The sequence below is a fragment of the Orcinus orca genome, chromosome 10, assembly GCF_937001465.1.
Source record: "Orcinus orca chromosome 10, mOrcOrc1.1, whole genome shotgun sequence".
Lineage (NCBI taxonomy): Eukaryota > Metazoa > Chordata > Mammalia > Artiodactyla > Delphinidae > Orcinus > Orcinus orca.
In genome coordinates, this window is record NC_064568.1 from 100,916,316 (window position 1) to 100,931,370 (window position 15,055).

The 15,055-nt window shown below is 55.4% G+C and overlaps 1 protein-coding gene across 20 annotated transcripts in view; it reads right to left on the reverse strand.

Moving 5' to 3' along the window:
- Positions 1 to 4,734: 4,734 nt before the first annotated feature.
- Positions 4,735 to 15,055, reverse strand: part of RREB1 (ras responsive element binding protein 1) — a 180,139-nt gene continuing 169,818 nt past the window's right edge. For 19 of the 20 annotated variants that reach the window (XM_033408070.2, XM_033408066.2, XM_049693765.1 and 16 more), the window contains 2 exons: positions 9,356 to 10,171; positions 4,735 to 8,090 (listed from right to left, as the gene is read on the reverse strand). In XM_033408070.2, the coding sequence (XP_033263961.1) occupies positions 7,582 to 8,090; positions 9,356 to 10,171 (1,325 nt within the window). In that variant the 3' untranslated portion in view covers positions 4,735 to 7,581. The remainder of the gene's footprint in view (positions 8,091 to 9,355; positions 10,172 to 15,055) is intronic. The other variant, XM_049693772.1, reaches the window with a different exon arrangement.

The window sequence follows — 15,055 nt, forward strand, 5'->3', positions numbered from 1 at the left end:
GGGCCCTGGTGCTGGTGAGCGGGGAGGGAAAGCAGGTGGGAATGATCTGGAAGATTCCAGAAGGACGTGGGCCAGGCCGCCGGCCCTGCTGCTGCCTGGTAGGGCCCTGAGGCCCAGAGCTGGGAGGACGGCGTCCCGGGGGACAGGGCACAGGCCACCCGGGGCAGATGGTACTGTCACCAGGGGTGGGGCTGGGCTGTGGAGGACACGGCAGGACGGCGGGCAGCTCCCGGCCACTGCGACTGTGCAGAGCCCGGGGAGAAATAAGCGGGCGCTTGAGGCTGGGGGACAGCTGCCAGCGACCCGCGGCCAGTCGGCTGACACACAGCCCTGGGTTCTGGGCCCCTGGGGAGGGGTGGGGGTGCTTAGGCAGGTGTTGCTTAGGCAGCTCTGGGGATGCCTCTAGCCATCTCCCGCCGTCCCGGTGGACGCCGGCTCCCCACCGTTCCCCGGAGGCCGCGGCCCCTTGGTCCTGGGGGAGGCCTGGTCGGGACGCGGGGGGTGTGTACGGTCCGCCCAGGGGCTGCGGTGAGGCCCCGGGCGCCTGGGTGCACCTGCCCCCCGCCAGGGTCCCCGTGCCCGAGGGAGCCCATCTTAAACAGCAAACAAGAAACACCACGGAGGTGGGGAGGAGAGAGAGAGGGAAGGAGAAAGGCTCTCCCTGCGTTTCGAACAAGGCTCCCCCCAACCCCACGTCTTCGTTTTGCTCCGGGTCCCGCAATTGCCGGCCAGCTCTGGCGAAGGGACAAGCAGGTATCAGAAGACAGGGGCCCGGAGGTCCAGGAGGGAGGCGCCTGCTCCCAGAACTCAGAGCTGCGGTCCGGCCCATGCAGCACTCACGCAGCTTCGCTTCCTGGGCCGGGGCCTGGTTCCGGGGTGCGGTGGGGTCCCTGTGCCGCTACAGGTGGGTGGGTAGCTACACGGGCTGGAGAAGAGGGCAGGCGGGGTGTTGGAAGGCAGGTCCTGGCGCATTTCCTAGATTTCAGAGTTATTCCAGCCCAGACGATGGCCTCGGTGTTCCTGACGGCACAGCCGACGGGCAGGAGCCCGGGATTGTCTGTCATTCCTGGGACAATGGTTTTCGAACTTTCCTGGGCTTCAGAATTCTCTGGGAATTCCCTCCTGAGAAAAATTTCTGAATCAGTAGGTCTGGAATTTTTAACGAGCGACCCAGGAACTCTCTTTAGTGGGCCTGGGTTGTCCACACCGAGGAGCTGAAGGGCCTCCCGTCTTGGAGGTTCTGCCCCGGCAGACGCCTTGTGGAGCAGAGATAAGCCAGACCTGCAGAGCCCTGCCACCCACAGAATCCTGCCCCCTAAGTTCTGGTGTCACTTGCTTTGCAGCAAAGAAGCTGGAACAGTCAGGAATGCACTGAGTAACCTTGGGAACACACGGGCAGCACCCACATCGCATCTGCTTCCACGTCTGAGAAGCAGGTGCTCCCAGTTTTCTGTAACTGCCGTTTCAGTGGACACCGCACAGCATCACAGATCCCCACGGCACCCACCTTCTGTTTTAACATTTTTCTGGTGGGCAATTTCATCCTAACAAGGCCACCCATTAGCCAGCTGACCTGGGCAAGTCATTTCACCCTCGTCTCTGCTCCAAGGCGATAAGGATTTTTTTTTCCTTCCCAGTTCACTGGACGTGGGTGAAGAAGAGAGACAAAACCCACAGGAAAACAAGTTGCAACGTGCAACGTGCTGTATAAACATGTCCGAGAGTGAAGAAGGAATGGAAGTCGGGCCCGACTAAAACAGTAGCATTCAATAAATAAAGACAGCGCTGAGAGGCAAGATGACCGCTTTCACTTTTTTCTCCATATTTTCCTGCAGCTCCCAAATTTTCCAAACTTTTACTTAAAAGAGCCGCCCCCAGCCCTGGACCAAGGCAGGCTGGGGAGCTGCTGCAGCCTCGCTGGCCTCCCTGACTCTTGCGGGCGAGGTGGAGGCTGCCCGCAGCCAGGCAGGTACCTCCCTCCCTCCTTGGGCTGTGGCTTCCTTCCCCGAAAAGCAAAACGGGAAAGGAGTGCCCGCTGGTTTCTTATTTAGGACACTGACTTGGCAGCCGAGAATTGGAGGGGCCTGTTTTGTCATCGTTAAAGAGTAACCTTCAATTTCAAGTTTAAAATAAACCCGGTCCTCTCCCCAGGTCCCAGCCTCCCCGGGAGCTGCTGGTGGAAAGGGGGCCCAGGCGGCCTGGCACCCAGGCGAGGAGCTGGCGGCGGGGCCGTGCGCTGGAGGGCCCTTCTCACTCCTTGGCCGCTTCAAGGAGCCTTTGGAATCTGAGAGTCGGGCACCAATGCAGAAACTCAAGCAAGATTTCTGGGTGGCTTGTGTTCAGGCTGTGGCTGGAGCAGTGCCTGGTGGGAGGAGACGCCAGAAGGACCCAGAATCCACACAGTCCAACACCCGGCCTGGGCTTCGCCTCCCTCCCGCTGAGGTGGGGACCAGACCCTCACACCCTCCCATGCAGGTGCCGACTGGGCAGGTCTGGGAGAGTGACTTTCTTAGTGCTGGATGTCCTGAGACCTGTCAGGTCACGGCGCCCCCTCGTGGCTCCTCTTCCCTTGGACTTGCCTTGATTCCGTATCTTCCTGGTCTAGTCCGTTTGTCTCCCACTGTTACAAACCTTCGTTCCGCAGGGAAAGGAGTCTTCTGTCTTTTTCCTCACTGTGTTCTCCATGCTGAGGACAGTGCCAGGTGCACAGCAGCGGCCCAGGCTACACCTTGTTGAATAAAGGCACTGTCGGGGTAACTGGATCCTGGGAAAAAACAAGCAAAACACCCCCAAAGCTCCATCCAGTTCAAGGCCTTATCCATGTTTTGACAGCTACAAAAGTAAAACTGATTTTTAAACATAAACTCCTTTCATTTCCCCATCTTCTAATAGGGATGGTAAATCGCGAAGGGGGTTTCTAACGGGAGCAAGCCGAAGGTGAAGCACGGCCTTGGGGGAGATGGCCCTTGGTTCTCTGGGGTCACCTGTGCTTGACTGGGATTCTTTGAAGAGACAACAGAAGAGAAAACCCAAGCCCACGGGTTTACCTGATAAACGCATGACTCTTGGGACTTCCCTGGTGGTCCAGCGGTTAAGACGTCACCTTCCACTGCAGGGGGTGTGGGTTCGATCCCTGGTCGGGGAGCTAAGATCCCACATGCCTCGTGGCCAAAAAAATCAAAACCTAAAACAGAAGCGATATTGTAACAAATTCAATAAAGACTTTAAAAATGGTCCACATCAAAAAAAAATCTTAAAAAACAACAAAAAAGGAAGACCGGCACCCCCCCCACCGCCCATCATTCTTGATGCTAAGGTTCCTTACGTAACTCACCATCAGAGCCAAAATATAAACTCTGCCAGAAATGCCCACTCTGCATGTGCCCACGGCCTCCCTCTTCCAGGACAGCTGCCTGGGCGAGAGGATGCCAGCCAGCCTGAGAGTCCTCCCCGTCTGCCCGGGGTCAGCAGAACGGGAGACTCAGCCTGGGGCGGGGGTGGGTGCCTGGGGGTGAGGTGGCCTGGGAGGAAGGCCCACAGCTCATTCCCCGGGGGGAGGGGGCCCCGGTTGGCTCACAACTCCAAGCACGGGAGGTGACAGGGCAGATGAACTTCATCTCCTCTTCCTAAGTAACAGGCTTATTACTCTTTTGATAAATTCCATCTTTCACCTCCTCTATCCTTCTTCCAGCATCACCCAGACCCCCAGGGGTTGCACCCAACACACGCAGACATCGGTGGGCAGAGGGGAATCTCCCTGGGGTCTGCACCCTGCGTCTTTGGCATCCTATTCCACAGGGGCTGCCCCTTTGCCCTTCACACTGACCACGCGCAGTCCCAGTTCCCTGCCAGCAACGACCCCATCCACGGGGAAGGGGAGGGGCTCTTAAGTGTGCTCCTCGGTGGCTAGCGGCAACCCCACGCCCACGAGGACTTGTCTCCTGTGAGCTGCTTGTTTATGTTACAACCATTCCTGAGTTATTTGGTTGTTTTATTAACACCGGTCAGGACCCCTCACTGGACCTCACCAAAGCCAGTCTGTCTCCTGGGGCTGCTGTGTGTATGGGGGGCCCGGAGACCTTAAGGGCCAGAGCAATCAACTCTTGTCCTGCAGGCGCTCAGAACTGTAACAGGGTCAACTCGCTGGAAACATTTTCTGCAATCAGCTCCCCTGAACCCAGGTTCCTCCAGGGCTGCTTTGAGATCCATCCCAGCTTAGAGGATTCGGGACTTTGCCCTTTTGCTGCTTTACGATGGCAGATACCCCAAACATGGGTTCTGACCTGCTGTCCCCCAGCCCTGGGGTCACCGTCCTTTCCACACTCCCCTGTCCAGACTAACTCAGGACTCCTCTGAGTTACAGCAGCTCTCCACCCGGGGACAACTCAATCCCGTGTAACCAGGTTGGAGGAGGAGGAAAGACAAAGTGGATCCCGGGAGCGGCTGGCCAGAAACACAGCCCCTGGCGTCAGTGGTCGTGAGCAAGGACCGAGCTGCTGCTGCCGCGGCCCCGGAACAGACCACCCTGGGGGAGCCAAGATGAGGGCATGAGGCAGCTTTTGGAGATGCCACCCGGGCGAAGGCTCTCATGGGTGCCACGGGTGCCAAGCTGGCGGCGAGCAGGCCTGAGGTTTCCCCCGATGGCCACGGACACCGATGACCCGTCCCCAGCAGGCTGCGGCCTGGGGGTGGGACAAGCTGACAGGATCACAGCAAATCAGAGGACGGGCCATGTGACCGGCAACCTGCCGTTTTTAAAATATAACATTTATTGCTTAGATGGTTTGATACAGAACAGCTTTTCTTCTCATTCTGAATTTGGAAGTACTGTACAACTGAATACAAAGAGGAGCGAAAAGTACCAAAACCAAATCTGTGATTCTGTTCATGTGGCCTAAACCAGTTTTGTACATAACATGTAGCAGCAGTTTTTAAGTTCCCTTTAGAAAAATATGAATTCTACACATTTATTACTGTTTCCTGTTTAATGCATGGGCTGAAATCACTAGGATCAACTTCCTTCTGGAGGAAAGAGAGGAACAGAGGGTGGAAAGAACGGCGAAACTTCCTGAAACCGGCATCCGACTGTCACATAGCTTCCCCAGGGCTGGTGGAAAAAACAGCCCTTTGGGTTTTTTGTTTTGTTTTCACAGCCGGGAGTTTCATGTAGTGATTGAATCTCAGCATCGTGTCCATAAATCAAAGAGAAAAACAAAAGAGAGAAACTTGCACCTCAAAAAACTTTTCAGAAGATCCATATATATATATTTTTTTGTAAAAGCCCTGAGAGAAGGAGAAAGAGAATCAAACAAATGTATAGAAACAAATTAGCTGGACATGCAAACTAAGCTATGATTCACCCAGAGTTTAAACAAATCACAAATTTCACAGTTTAATATTGGGGGAGGGGACAGAACATCAAACAAATGATACATCTCTCAGCCTCACTAGTAAAATGTGGCAAGACCTTATCGACTACGAGGGTGCAGACAAGGCTAAATAAAGCTTTCAGTCGATGGCGACCACTGCGAGCGGCGGCCCCGGCTGGGCTGCGGCCTGGCGCCCGCTCCGTCTCGCCCCAGCGCAGAGTTAAGTCGTGGCCGCTCCCCACAACGTTCCGAATTTTAGTGTGGAGAGCTGCGAAGAAAAACAAAACACAAGCAACCCCAAGTAATAGCAACAACAAAAATAACAACAACAATCGTCATAAGAAATTAAGGGATGAATGAACTGGTTTTAACTAAGCACACCACGCTTGGTAGGAAGTGATACTGGGTGGGGGAATCATTGGTTCTGATTCGTGCTCACGTAGAGTGAAGAAAACCTTTTGAAACTGGTTCACACATCCCTAATACAGTTAAAAGTCATATATACCTCAACCTTTTTCCTTTCACATGCAAAGAGATCACTTTTTCATCATGTCAAGAACACACATAGCTTCCTTTGAAGCCCGGGTGGTTGGCTTTTGGCTACCAGGAGTTGGTGAGGAAGTGAGAGGAAGGGGGTCCTTGTGGTGGACGCAGGTGTAAGGACAGAGGAGCCCTGGGGGCCAGAAAGGGCGAGGGTCCCGGGAGGGGTGGCACGGGAGGCCTGAGGCACTGAGGCTGGGGCGTCCCGGGCGTCTGGCGGGAGGACAGGATGCTGAGCACAGCCCAACTACAGTAGGATCTGTTTCTTTTCACTGCTGGCAGCTACAGTAAGGGGGTCTATTGCCTGCAAACGATGCTCACGCAAGAAAATCCCGCCTCTGTGCACCCAGGGGTTCAGGCGATTCACAAACTAGACACAACATGTTTATCTTCGAGCACCAACCCCAAATCACAGGAAGGTAAACATACACCTATTTTTCCTCTTCAATCTCGCATGTGCAGTTTTATTACCAGTAGTAGTATTTCATCGCTCCGCGAAGGACAGGAGCACAGGCAGGTGAGGCCTGGGCTGGGCTTGGCAGGAAGACCGCGAGGGACAGGTCCTGCTGCCTGGCTTTCCCGAAAGCCCAGGCACGCACCTCGCCTCCTCTCCCCTCCCCGGCTGCCCCTCGGCCCCGCAGGCGGGAGGACCACACGGCCCCTGCTGGGTTCTGCAGTCACGGAAGAAAGGCTTGTCTAAGTACAGTAGAAGAGCCACTGCCCGGAGAGCCAAGGACAGCTGCGGGCAGACGCTCACGTGGGGACCTGGGGGCGGCCCAGGTCTCCCAGGACAAATATTGCCCATTTGTTTCTGCTGACTGCAGAGACCAGCAAACTGATGAACTACAAATAATAATAATAATAATAATAATATTATTAATACATATACCGAAAAGGGGGGGGGAAATCAGATACATGACACCTATGCATGTTTTCCATCAGTTCAGTTGCCAGGGGAACTCTTCTCTGTCTTGAAACTTGAACAGTAATGGCATATCTAACGCTGAGAGAGTGGAAACATGTACGAGGTCGAAGCTAGAATCTTTCCTGGTTTTGGCTTGAACCAAACTGGAAACCTTCATCAACCACATCCTGCAATATATCGAGGACCAAATTACAGCTCCACCATGTAGCAAACAGAAAAAAAAAAAAAAAGTCTAGTTGAGAAATGAGCATCTTATCCACATTTCCTCTGGGAATTTACATGAAATTCACATCACTTTCTTCCAGTTATTGGCCATGGGTATCCAAGGGCATGTTTTTTTTTTCCCCTTCTGTTTCCAGCTCACAGAACAAATGTTACTATCACAGAATTGCAAAAACAAGTTAACACACACCAAAACAGAAGGTAAAGTTAATGCTTAAATGAAAAGGTCCTCTCCAAATAATTCATTAAAATATTTGTTTTGTTTTTTAAGAAGTCATTTCGGGAAAACACAACACCCAAGACGACACCAAAGGGCTGGTAAGTAGTTAAGGCACTCGAGTCGAACGTGCTGCATCTCCGCATGGGTCTGTAAGGCTATGGCACTGAGCGAGGCGCCTGCCTCTCCCCCTCCCCCCCTCCCCCACCCCGAGAGCTGAAGGGCACTGAGGAAACCTCGGCAAATATAGACTCAGGACATTTTGCTCTGCTGGCTTTCGTCTGTGTGCTGGGGGGCAGGCTGGGCTGTCATTCCAGGCCCAGAAGCGAGGCGCTGTCGGCAGCGGCCAGGAGGGGGTGGGCGGGCCTCCTGCTGGGCAGCTCCAGCAGGTCCTGCACGAGGGCCGCCGGGCTCTCCCGCTCAGGGTCACCCGGGGACGCCTGCTCCTTGGGGCTGCCCACGGCAGCGGCCCTGGGAGCACTCCTGCTGGCCTCAGCCTGGCCGGCACCCGCCGTCCGGCCCGTCGCCCTCTCCTCCCTGCGGCCGGCGTCCTTGAGGGCCAGGCTCTCCTTCCGGCTGCGGGTGACGGCCACGTGGTTGCTGGCGAGCAGGGCCGAGTCGGCCTCACTCTCCGACACGGGGTTGGTGCCGCTGTGGGTGGACTCGCTCTCGCTGTCCTCGCCTCGCTCCTCCTTGTCGCTGTCCTTTCCGTGCTGCTTGGGGTGCCGGGCTTTCTGGTGGACCCGCTGGTGGCGAACCAGGCTGTGCTTCAAGGTGAAGGTTCGCTCGCAGGTCTGGCATTTGTACGGCCTCTCTCCTGGGGGATGGAGAGAGATTCACGGCTGTCAGCAAGGCCACCGGCACCCACCTCCCTGCTCCGCATGATAGCAAGCGAAGGCCCTAGGGGGACGGCGGCTGGGCCGGGCCAGGCCTCCCTCCTGCTCACAGGAAACCTTATCTGTCTGAACTGGCAAAATGGGGAGGGAGGAGAGTGGAGGCCCACACAGCCCTGTCTCCTCGTCCTTCAGCCCAGGGTTTGCACACCTGATCCAGGAACCAGAGTCCCAGAAGCGGAACCTCAGGGACAAGAAGACCGGCCTGAAAGAACCCAGCAGTGGCGTCCTTCCCAGGGTCGGGCACCATCGCCAGGGACCCTGTAGGGCGGCACCTCCCAAGTCAAAGCTGCAGGTATGCTGTGTTCTGACTCAGAGCAGCTGGGGCTTCCCCTCTCGCCTGCAAACACGGAGCTGAGAGCAGCTGAGAGCACCACCTGCCAGTACCCCGAGAATCTCTCTCTGCTGGGAGCCAAGCTCCGGTGCCCTCAAGTCCCAGCACAGGGCCGTGGGTGTGTGTGGGGGGCACGTGTGCACCTTGGCTGCTGGGAGGAGAGGGAAGCTGAAACCAAGACACAGAGGAGCTTTTCTGTTTGGTGGGGGAAGAATCGCTTGTATCTTCTGGCTTCATGAGGACATCCAGGGGGCCTTTCTACCAAAACAACAGCCGCTGCTTTGGGGTTTGCAGCCTCAAGCCCAGAGGCGGTGGATTCCAGGAGGAGCAAGGACATGCCCAGGCAGCAGCCAGATGACCGCCCCACTCAGCCCCATCAGCCCCGCTGCTGCAGAGCCAAGAACAGACAAGGTTCTCGCTGCACAGCCGACCTAGCACCTGTTGGCTGACGACGAATCCCGGGTGCCTCCCCACACTGGCCTCGGGCCGCGAGCCCCACGGAGCCCCACCGCACCGCCTGCTCCGCCGGCCACACCCACATTCTTCTAGATGCTTCTACCAGGCAGGGCAGCCATCATCCCCATTCTAGAGACAGGACTACGGAGGCTCAGAGGACTAAGAGGCCGATCAAAACGCGCTGGCAAACACCACTCCACCATCCACTGCACCTGTGCCCTCCTAGTGCTAAGAGTGGGACACACCCTCAGAATTCCTAGCCCACCCGGGCTCTCTCCCTGCTCGGCAAGAAAGCCTTGCTGCCCACGGCGGCTGGAGGACGGGATCCTGGCTGGCTCGCCGGCCCCCCCGCCCCGCAACCTCCGCCAGCAGCCCTCCCTCCGCCCCCGCCCCCCTCACCTGTGTGTGACCTCATGTGCCGGGTCAGGTCCTGCAGGGACCAGAACCTCTTGCTGCACACACTGCACACCTTCTTCCTCTTGTCCGCCTTGCTGGCCACACTCCTGGGGGAGTCTGTCTTTGGCTTCTTGTCGTCCTCACTCTTCTCTGAGGGCTTCTTCTCGGCCAGGCCTTCCCCATCCCCATCCGAGGGGCCCTCGGCCTCGTCGCTCTGCTTCTCCGCAGGGGCTTCAGTCACGGCCTCCGCCTGGGCGGGGGGCTCGGTGGCCAGGGGCTCGGCGGGCCTCTGTGGCAGCTCGAGGGCAGTGGGTGGTGGCGCTTCAGGCTCCTGGGGGGCTGCGCTCCTGTCCCCGGGCTCCTCGCGGCCGTGGGCCTTGCGGTGGCGGTTGAGGGTCCCGAGGAACTTGAAGCTCTTGCCGCAGACGTGGCAGGCATGGCGGGCGTGCCTGTGGTCCTGCGCAGCCGGGTCCCTGCCGCCGCCCGCGCCGGCCTCGCCCTCGGCCAGTTTGAAGCCCATCAGCTTGCTGGCGAGGTTGAGGTCTAGGCTCTTGTTGCTGACCGTGTCCTCCGCGGGGCTGTCTGCGTCCTCATCCCACTCCCCCTCCGCGCGCTCCTCCTCGGGCTCCGTGTCCTCCTCGGTGCCCCTCTCCTCCCCAGCCAAGGGCGTGGCTGCCGCCGGCTCCGCCTCCTCTGCCGCCGACTCGTCCGGGACCAGGCTGGGCTCGGCTGCTCCTTCCGGTGTCGGCGGCTCCCTCTCCCGGGAGGTGAGGTCCAGCACTTCGCCGCCCGCCGATGCCTCAGCGTCCGACTGGCTGTCTGCAGAGCAAGCACGGGGCAGGCTGAGACCCGGGCCACCAGACACGCCCCTTCCGAGGGCTCGCTCGTGACCCACCCCCCGGGTGCCTGTCTCCCAACCCCCGCCAGGACTTCTCTCACACAAATTCCCCTCACCCCTTACATCCCTCAAGGGCCAAGACAAATCCGGGGTTAATTTTTAAAAGGCAGAAGGAGCAGCCGCACACGGGTGCACACAGGCTGGGGTCACAGGGTAGCTGCGCCTGCAGCTCCCGGCCTCCCTTCCCCGCCGCCCCCATGCCGAGCCAGCCCCCTCCACGGGCACACACAGGGATGCTCGGGGCCCCCAGGAGCAGCCAGACAGAGCGACGGCGAGAGAGGACAGCTGGCACATTCCAGAGACTCGCAGCACAAGGGAGGTTGAGGAAGCTGAGCCGTAGAAGTTATTTTCCAGTGCAAAGAGGTTGTGTACACATGCAGCCTACACAGGCCTGCCCCCCAAACACGGTATCTGGGAGCACCTCACAGGAAGTGGCCCAAAGCGAGTATTCTGTGTATGTGGTACACATGCTCCTGCCTCACGGCGGGTTTCCAGTAGAGGTCCCAGGCAACAGGAGACGCATGCACACCTGCAGCCCCCCCTGGCAGCTGTCAGGACCCCATGTAGGGAGCGGAAACATTTCCTGTCTCTCAAGTGGTTCCTACCTGTCCAGTCTCCACAGCAAAACCAGATGTGGACAGGCCACCAGTTTCTATCAGCCTTCTTAAGGGCTGGCCTGGTGGTAACAGTATCGACACCAAAGAGTTGACGGTATTTCTCAAAAGCACCATCTCCTCTCTACTCTGGTTGGGCAAAGTCTTAGCCAATATTTTATTATGTGCTCTGATAGTGAAGCTAAAGCTTGCTGAGCCTGACTATTAACTACAGATGCAACGACCAATGGACTACTGTGGCACCAGGCTGATAAAATTCGTTATTTCATGGCACATATGTGACATGCACCTCCCTCATCATGCCAGGTCTCCGATCACAAGTTCACACATCTAACCTGAAGTCTCACCTGATGAGAGCAGACCACCGCCACACCGACCCAGGCCTGTGGCTCTGAGTCACAGGCTCCACGACTCGCCACCAACGCAGCCCTGGGCTGGGGGCGAAGGAGCTGCACCAACCCTGCCACGGTCATGCTGCCTGGGGCTCTCGGCTCACCTACAGCAGTCTACGCGGCTCTCCCACTTTACTTCTCTTCACTGGTTTTATTCTGACTACTTTTTGGCAACCACTGTTTGAGTATCTTAAAAGGTTTCAGAAGGAAACAAGTAATTGTGGGGTGAATATAAAATTTCTGAAAGAAATTTTGACAATTTAAATGATTTCTGACAATTATCCAAAAGATGAAAGAAGATGACCCCTGAGACATGCACACCAACATCGAGGCCGTATTCCAGGGGAAAAACCAGCTGCTCATTTTCTTGAATCACGCAAATGGAGAGCACCTATTAAATGGCTTTTGGTATAAACTCCACAATAAAAAAAAATACAGAATGCTTGGTTTCCTATTTGTTGGTTCCGTGGGTAGTTACATTAAAGACAAAAAAAAGACAAAACAAAAACAAAAACAAAAAAACGGCGAGGGGAGGGTTGATCTCTGGCTACTCCCTATTTGTCCCAGGATACTCTAGGCTGCTTCACTTAATTATTAATTTTTTTCCACCAAAGAGCATGGATTATTTAAAATTTCAACTGTAGTAGGGTATATTTAAGATGATAAACTTTTGGGGGAAAATTCACAGTGAATTCTGAAATCAAACCCAAGTAAAAATACTACGATAATACACTAAGATCAGATCGTTCTGACTCCTGGGCCCTCCCTAAGTGTGGATAATGGAGAGCTCACCCTGAAGGCAATGGGAGGCCAACTCGCTTCCTCCGAGGAGTGGAGAGGGCTTGTTGCGTTCTACCCAACGTCCACTAGGGGGCGTGTTTTAGCAGGGCAGCCGGTGCCCTTCAAGTTCCCAGCAGCACCAAGGGCTCTTCTCAGCAATTCTTGGGAACAACGCACTTAGCCCCCCTCTGTCTCATGAACACCCGCCTTACAGCGCCAGGTCCTATCTTGACCTTGTCCTCCGCAGCAGCTCACCCTTCCGAGTGCAGGTGGCGGAGCTGATGACTTTTGTAAGCAATGCGGCTTTAAAAATGTGTTGATCTGGGGACTTCCCTGGCGGTCCAGTGGTTAGGACTCTGCGCTTCCACTGCAGGGGGCCTGGGTTCGATCCCTGGTCGGGGAACTAAGATCCCGCAAGCTGTGAGGTGCAGCCAAAAAAAGAAAAGAAAAGAAAAAGGGGAGGGGAGAGCGGGGGAAGAAAACTGTTGATTTTCTGTGCCTGTCAGCCAGTCCCTCATTCGTGATGCTAATCTAAGAAAACTGCTAGAGGAAGCAGACAGAATCTGAAGGCACTAGTAGATAAGAAGCCCAAAGCTCCTCTGATGCGATGCGCAGTGTGGAGACTTCCACGTTAGCGCAACAATTAAGTATCTACTGCTTCCTAGAAATTTCGTATCACCCAACTGAGGTGACAATGTACTGACCTCAATGCCTACCTGGCTGGGCAGGGGCACAGCCTCCACTTTATCTAGACCAGCACTCCCCATGGTGCAGTCCATGCCCGTACGTGGCCTTCTGGGCCGGCAAGGGCGCCACCACTGAGGGACAGTCTTCAAGTGTCCACGCTGGGGAATTAATTCCCTGGCGGTCCAGTGGTTGGGACTCGGCGCTTTGACTGCTGTGGGCCTGGGTTCAATCCCTGGTTGGGGAAGTAAGATCCCAAAAGCCGTGCGGCGAGGCCAAAAAAAAAAAAAAAAAAAAGTCCACGTTTACACTGATTTGAAAAGTCACATGCAGGTGCTCACAAATAGGAAGGCTCCTACAGACATCATCTGAGGAAGAACCAGGAGCATCCCCTGAGGGCAAAGTGGGCCAGGGTACCTCTGCCCACAAGAAAGTGAATCAAAGTTTCAGCCTAGCTCTGAACTATCAATATGTCCCTTTCAGCTAAAACTGCCCCCATCGGAGCATCTTCAGCATGCCTTTGGGGGAAAATCTAGGGCGCATTTTTGTGAGACCTTATGTGATCGAAAAAGTCAGACCTACGTTGCAAAACATGTCCTGGGATTTTAAGAAAATGCAACCTAGGCACATAAACGTAGAAATCCCTCAAGAACTGCCTTGGTCATTTCCTGCCTTTGTGTTTTTACGGTCTTTCCCCAAAGCCTCACTTTTAACTTCATGGGAGGGAGCCAGAAAGGAAACCTTCACTCCCTCCATCATGCTCACCTGGTTTAAAAAACTTCCCCTTGAAATCACTGAAATCCACCTCCCTGACCCTCCTTCTCCCCATCTTACCTCTCAGCCCTCTTTCTCACCACGGATTGTGACCACAATTAAACCAAACCTATATTTTTCTCTTTGCTGGTTTCACGTTACAACTCTCACTGAACTTTCTTTTTCCAGAGGCTTTGTCCCTTAAAGGAAACCTACACAACCTCTGGGCAGGGTCAGGGCAAGGAGGGCGCTGATGGGACTTGGAAAAACAAAACTCATAACTGCAATTTAAAAGATAAATTCACCCACCATGAAGATGTGGGCTGCACCGAAGCTAAGATATAAGTTCTGATTGGCTTTGCGCCTGCAGGAGCCCTGGTTTTGGTGTTCCTTGATCATACAGATCAAGATGCTGAACCCAAAGTATGTTACACTTTAAGACTTGTCTGCCAGCGTGGGAAACCAAGGGCTCCCCGCGGCCACCTCAACTATCAGCTGCTTTCCCTCCTTTGGGGCCGTGATGGGCTGTGAGAAAATGGGCTGGGTAGAACGTGATGTGGCAGCTGACACTCAAACACTGAGAGGGGTCATCCCAGTGAAGGTGTGCTCTGCCAGCCTCGCTGCCCGTTTCCTGGGGTTGAACAGCAGATCACCCAGCAACCTCAGGCTCGAGGGCACCCAAGTCACGGCAAGATTCCGTGGGGCCTGTACATTTCTCTACTCAAAGATCCTGGCGAGTCACGTGGACCTGGACGCTGGAGGGGGCGTGGCAAACTGGCCTACACTTCTATACCCTGAGAGGGTCTGGGTTCACCACAACCGAGGGCCTGGCCGTTCAAGGGCTTGTTTCACTGGGCTCTGTGGGAGGTGTGGGGAAAGAGCAGAGGGCTCTGCACCAGCTCCTCTTCCTGGAGAGGCTGCCCGCTCACTGCACCCCTCTCCCCCGTAACTGGGACAAGGACAAGGGGGCCGGGGCTGGGGTTAAAGCCCGACCCTCCAGTCCACACTCACTCACAGACAACACAGCCCCCCAACCCACCCAAGTCTGAGGGGGAGAAGCCCGGACACAGTCACAACTCTAGAAAAGCACATTTGGGGGGAATCTCCTCGGATTCAGAAAAGGGGGAAATGTCAAGCTTTCCAGATTTGCCAGACTGAACCCATACCTGCAACAGTTATTCAGCACTGGCCAACCAGCCCTGTGTCTGAGTAACCCGCAGCAGCCGATTTTCTGTTTTATTTGTTTTGGGGGGTGAGGGACACAAAACCCCAGCAGCTGGAGATAATGGAATATACTGAATAGAGGACACGAGTAAATACAGAAGCTGTAAGGAAAAAAAAAGGTGGCAGGAGACGCACGGGGCAGCTGTTAATTGCTCTATAGGGGCCGGAGGAAGGAAGCACATATCAGCACATGAGAAGAATACCCGGATTCGGGTCAAGCAGAGATGTGATTAAAGAAAGGACATGCAGAGTGCTTTTTCAAACAAGACAAAGTTTTTTTTACTGGGAAAAGAGTTATTTAAAAGAAAAACACCCCACCCAGCCCGGCCCCTCCCTGCTGAGGGTGGAGCGTCACTAG